General features: G+C 34.6%; 2 protein-coding genes across 2 annotated transcripts; one reads left to right on the top strand and one right to left on the bottom strand.

Moving 5' to 3' along the window:
- The first annotated feature begins 406 nt into the window (after window positions 1–406).
- Window positions 407–1,408, top strand: LOC145067634 (uncharacterized). Its single transcript, XM_079014730.1, has 3 exons — window positions 407–529; window positions 611–860; window positions 954–1,408. Exons 1-3 carry the CDS (start codon window positions 407–409, stop codon window positions 1,406–1,408), a joined length of 828 nt encoding a protein of 275 aa, XP_078870856.1.
- Window positions 1,409–4,326: 2,918 nt separating this feature from the next.
- LOC145069365 (calcium-binding protein CML42-like) lies at window positions 4,327–5,142 on the bottom strand. Its single transcript, XM_079016286.1, has one exon. It carries the CDS (start codon window positions 5,090–5,092, stop codon window positions 4,496–4,498), a length of 597 nt encoding a protein of 198 aa, XP_078872412.1. The 5' UTR covers window positions 5,093–5,142; the 3' UTR covers window positions 4,327–4,495.
- Between the last annotated feature and the right edge of the window lie 740 nt (window positions 5,143–5,882).

Below are 5,882 nucleotides of genomic sequence, written 5' to 3'. Positions count from 1 at the left end.
CAGAAATGAAATTGTTTAGAAAAATCCCTATAAACTATTATGGGTTTATTTTGAGGGTCAATATTATATATTAAGGTTCAAACTCGAAACCCAAACACAACCGTCAAGCTTCAAGTGGATAATGCTTCCAACCCTGCATCAGATACTAGGATTTTTATACGTATATATATATATATGCGTGTGTGTGTCTTGGGCCACTAAAACTAGGTTTTATAGCAGGGAAAATGGACTTTCTTGGACTGGATGGTGGATTCATGAAGGATCCCTACCCTAGTATAATTATAATAGCAGTGGTAAGTAATAGCATACACGGTTTAACTTCTTAATCTTACATATGACCTATAGATGTTAACCTAATTTGTTCTTACTGTTATAGGGATTAGATGGAAACAACTGCCCTTAGCCAATGGCATATGGTGTTGTAGAGTATGAGAACTACAACTCTTGGACATGGTTTCTAAGAAATCTTGGTGATGATTTGGATTTGACTACTAATTCAAACTTCACATTTATAACTGATATGCAGAAGGTAATAATATAAACAGTTTAACTACTTAACCTTTATATTATTTGTACTAATTATATAAAGTTGACTATGTTTGTGTTGTAGGGTGTTTTCCCTGCATTTGCAAAATTGTTTCCATGTGCAGAAAATAGATTTTGCCTTTTTCCTATCCATGAGAATATGAAGCGGAAGTGGAGGGCCAAGGATTTTAAAGATTGTCTCTGTAGATATGCAACAACATCAACTGTACAACAATTCAATCTTGCAGTGGAGGAACTGAAAAAATTGAACAATGATGCATATAAATGGATTAAAGCCATTCCACCCCAACATTGGTCCAGGTCTTACTTCACAGGTAAGTTATACATGTTAGAATTCTTCAACATTGTTGATTGTATGCATCTTAAAAGATTATTGAAAATTATGATGTAACATTGTTATTCTACAGGAAGAGCATATTGTGATGCATTGTTAAACAACCTTTGTGAGACATTGAATAGCAAACTTGTCAAGGGTCGTGACAAACAAATTATAAGTTGCTTGGAATTTATTAGAGATTACATAATGAAGAAGCTTGTTATTATCCAAAAGACAATTGACAAATGTTTTTGCCCACTAACTCCTATAGCTACCAAGACTCTAGAGAAGATCAAAGTTGAAGCTGCAGAGTATAGGGTTGCATTTTGTGGAAATGGGAAGTATCAGGTTACAGGTGGTGAAGGTGTGGACCAATGTGTAGTTGACATAGCACAACATACAAGCTCATGTAACAAGTGGGGGGTCACTAGCATGTCATGCAAGCACACAATTGTAGCTATATGGGATATGAGGAGAAATAATAAGAATGTTGGGATACCTAAAACAGGGGTTCACCCAAGATATTGGTTAAAGACATGGAAATAAGTGTATGCCTTTAAAAATGAACCAATTAATAAGAGGATGATGTGGGAAAAAAAATGCATGTCCAACAAAGTTACTACCACCAAAACATCATGTGCCTATTGGTAGGCCAAAAAGAAAAGAATAACATCTGGTACTGAAGATGAAAGTGCTAGAGGGACCAGAACAATTAGAAGTTCAAATTGTGGAAATGTTGGGCATAATGGTAGGAGCTACAAGGGGCAGGCAGTGGGAGGATCACAGGTCAGTGGTAGTAATGTAGGACCGAATGCTGGTGTGTGACAAAACTCAGGTGCTGTGAGCAAGGGGAAAAGTATGATGGTTTAGTGTTTGTATATTACATTCATGTATTTTGGTTGGCTAATTCTTTTGATGTACTTGAAACAATGTTGTTTCATGTATTTTGGATCTGTAATTTCAGTTTGAACTAATGGTGTGCTACTTCTTTAACTATGATGGTGATGTACTTCAAACTATGTTGATTGGATGAATGTTTGTAATGGTTTGAATGACTTCATGATTAATTAGGTTGTTGATGTATGAATTCATGTTTGTAATGATTTGATAACGTAATGTATGATATAAATTATTGTTGTGGTATGAATACATGTTTGGCAATTACCCAAAAAAGAATATATCTTTGTTAACATGCAAACTGATACATCCAACTTCAGTTTGTACAACTCAAAGGTGAACGTATCTGATAACTTATACTATACTTTATACACCAAAATTGACACAAACAGAAACCAACTAATAGCTAGATACAACTTTAGTTTTAGATTTTGTTGTTCAAGCTTCATCCTAACATTCATATAAGAACATTTATGATCCTCCACCACCCAACCAATGAAATTGCAACCACGAGCCTGCAAAGTAAGTGTAGAAACATCTAACAATGCTAAAAATTACAGAAATTAGGAGAAATTAGGAGATTAGATTAGATTTATCAATAAATCAAAATTAATCGGGTTAGAACAAGCATAGTAACGTTTTCCAGGGTTGTTCTTGCTCCATGAGGTACAAATCACAACTTCAGCTCCATAATTGAATCTAATTGCCATTTTTGTTGGTTGGAGAAGCGTAATCGAAGAACGAAAGGGGGGATAAGTAATGCGGAAGAGACTGACGAAGATAAATGAAAGCAGGGGAGAGGAAACAACTTTAATATGATTACACAACATGAAATGACGAAATACCCCTGCGTGCAAGGCACATGGGGCACCCAAACGGAGAAAACTAACGTCTAAAGACAATAAGGACTGGGCGGGTAGTATTTAAATACATGAGGGACGGTCCGAGTTAATTTTCAAAAATAGAGACTGAACGTGCAATTTGGCACTTGGACCAGAGACGGTTTATGTAATTTACTCTCTCTCTCTCTCTCTCTCTCTCTCTCTATATATATATATATATATATATATATATATATATATATATATATATATATATATATATATATATATATATATATATATATGAAAATCAATAGAAAATGCATAAAGATTTAAAACCCTAAAACCTAAAAAATCAACAGAAATAGAATGATGGTCCCTTTAGTTTTCTTAAAATTACATGTTTAGTTCTAACTTTTTATTTAATTTGGTCAGTTACCCCATCTTAATCTTCTTCCGGTTCCCATACCATTTTTGGTCTCAAATCAAGTTTCTAGTGCCACCTCCGGTCACCATCCCCGACCACAAATCCATGACCACAAAATCACCCAAAATGCAACACAATACCACCTATCATTCCAATAATAAATCTGAAACACATCTATAATCAAACTCATATAAAAACCAAAAACTCATGAAGCAAAAATCAAAGAAACAGTAACAATTGCAAAAAGTTGAGGATGTAGACTCATCTGATCTGATCGACTAATAAAACAAATGAATCAACACCATAAACTAATATATACATGCATACACATACATACATACAAGTCGTTTTGTCCTAAATTGTACCCAAAATGCAAAAAACATAATTATTATTAGCGGCTATCAATGTACTTTTATCGAAGAATTATTGGTTGACATTTGTAATAAGTATAAACTTTGATCATAAACAATGATTTTTGTAAAGTATATGACTCACTAACTACACATACGGGGTACTAAAATCATCACTAATTTTTGACAAGTCTACCGCTAAGTTGCAAACAAGACAAATTTTTTCGACAAACAAGATTTGTCAATTAGGGATTTAGTGACGATTTTTTTCCGTTTTTGATTCTATATATATCTTTTAGGATTATTTTCACAATCAGTGGAGCAATTACAATTTTTATCACATTATTTTGTAAAAAGGTTGATATCTTGCATTAGCAGTTAGCAACTAGTCCCACATAAGTAAATTTTATTGAGTTTATTACTTTAAAATCCATTCAAATATTTAAAAGAAAAAATGGAGGGAACTTTAAAAGGTGGCTATGTTTAGGAGTTTTTTTTTTTTTTTTTTTTTTTTTTTTTGTTATATACTCACCCGTTTTGACAGGTATTTTCGAACAATTGCAACTTTTCGTCAAGAGTTGCAACAGTTGGAATTTGGGTGCTATAAATATGTTATTTGGCTTTTGATTTTCTGGCTAATCTCTCTTTCGGCTCTTCCAATTCATTACTGAAACATGCTTACAAGCATCACTTTATGTTCCCGAGACGAGATTGTGGGATGGTTGCTTACATTCTCTAGGTTTGAGGAGATTCTCGAAGGGTCTTAGCCTTTCAACGAACAACAAAAATAGACAAATAGTGGGGTCTATTGTCATTAAAAGATATTGTCCTTGTCTTATTGCTTCATTGATTTCGTTTATGTTTTCCATACTCTGGTCTAACAACGAGGATATTTAACATCCAACAGACAAGGTTTCAATACCAATGCACAAACATATTCCATCTCCAAGTAATTGCAATAACATTTTATTTCTTCAACAAAACAAGGTTACATATTTTCTTATACAAGACTGACGTCATAATTAAAATAAAATTACAAATAATGGTGAAGAAAAATTTACAAAAAAACAATTAATTAGGAAAAAAAAAAAAAAAAACTAATAACAGTAAAACTGAAAAATGAATGAAGAAGAGTTACCTATTTAAGCGACATATTCTTCATCATGTCCTTAAATTCCGAGAAGTCGACCACTCCGTCAGCATTCCGATCAACCGACGATATCATCATCTCCACCCTCCCCATCTCACTCGCCTCCGCAAACCCTAGTTTTTCCAGAACCACCTGCAACTCCTTCGCCGATATGAATCCATCTCCGTCCTCATCAAACACTTTGAATGCCTCCGTCAGATCCGTCTCTTCCTGCTGGCTACGGTCCTCGTTTCCGGCATCCTCCTCCTCTCCACCACCACCGTCCTCAAAGAAGAGGTCGCCAAGGGACTTGTGCAACGCCTGGAAGTCGTCGAAGGTGAGACCTTCGTTGCCGGGCTGAATGTAGGATTTAATGACAGAATCGAGCTCCGAGACGTTGGTTTCAAGGCCGACGACTACCAAAGCGCGGTTGAGTTCGTCGACGGAGATGAACGAGTCGTGATCTGTATCAAATAAATCGAAGATACGGCGGAGGCGTACGGAGTTGAGGGAGGGAGAACGGAGGCGGAAGGAGTTGGAGACGGAAGAAGAGGATTTAATGAGGCTCTTTTTATCAGCCTCTTCGGTGGTCGTAGGTGATCCCATGGCTGCTCTGCCGGGAAAAAAAAAAACTGATTATCAAATCGAATTGGAGGTGTATGAATCGTTAAGTTTCTAAGTATAGATGGAATGAAGAGAGAAGCTATAAAGCAGGAGAGTCCAAGGACGTGGTAATATTTTATTCAATCAAGACTAAATTATAGAAATGGTCCCTATAGTTGGCGTAATTCTAAAGTTGTAGTCCTAGTTTTTCATTTTTATCAAAATTGGTCTCTATTATAAGTGTCACACATTTCGTCCCTATCTTTGTTACTATTTCACTAGATCCGTTAACCACCATTATGTGTCCCTCACACGAGGCGCATTTTAGTCATTTCATGTTTTCCTATATTTATTAAGTGTAAGTAATAACTAACAAAATATTAGGCGACGTGGCATATTTCATGTACATATAGATGCCACATAGACTCCATATTTTAGTTGGTGTGGTATTATATCTCACAAATCTCACAATACAAGGAACATGGAAATTCGGATTTGAAGATCTAGGTTTTGAAAACCCACTAAACATTACCCAAACTCACAAATCTCATAAATATTTGAAGATGGATTTAGGGTTAAAATTAGGGTCTGCCTAATGGATAATGCATTGAACTTTATACAGTTCAATGGATTAACACATCATCTTTTTACAATCTATTCTATTCTAATTTTTTTTCTTATAATGTATTAAACTCTACAAAGTTCAACAGAATATTACAAATGGTAATATATATATATATATATATATATATATATATATATATATATATAATTAAAAACGTTCTTATTTCCA

Source organism: Lactuca serriola, chromosome 8 (genome assembly GCF_051521515.1).
Source record: "Lactuca serriola cultivar US96UC23 chromosome 8, Lser_US96UC23_V15, whole genome shotgun sequence".
NCBI classification, from domain to species: domain Eukaryota; kingdom Viridiplantae; phylum Streptophyta; class Magnoliopsida; order Asterales; family Asteraceae; genus Lactuca; species Lactuca serriola.
Note: the sequence above shows the minus strand (reverse complement) of the source record. Positions and strands in the feature narration are given on the sequence as shown.

Bases quoted from the DNA above. Each gene is read 5' to 3' on its own strand.
- LOC145067634 (XM_079014730.1), top strand. From the start codon at position 407: ATGGCATATGGTGTTGTAGAGTATGAGAACTACAACTCTTGGACATGG. The intron at 530-610 runs GTAATAATATAA...TTTGTGTTGTAG, and splicing joins TTATAACTGATATGCAGAAG to GGTGTTTTCCCTGCATTTGC. The intron at 861-953 runs GTAAGTTATACA...GTTATTCTACAG, and splicing joins GTCCAGGTCTTACTTCACAG to GAAGAGCATATTGTGATGCA.
- LOC145069365 (XM_079016286.1), bottom strand. From the start codon at position 5,092: ATGGGATCACCTACGACCACCGAAGAGGCTGATAAAAAGAGCCTCATT.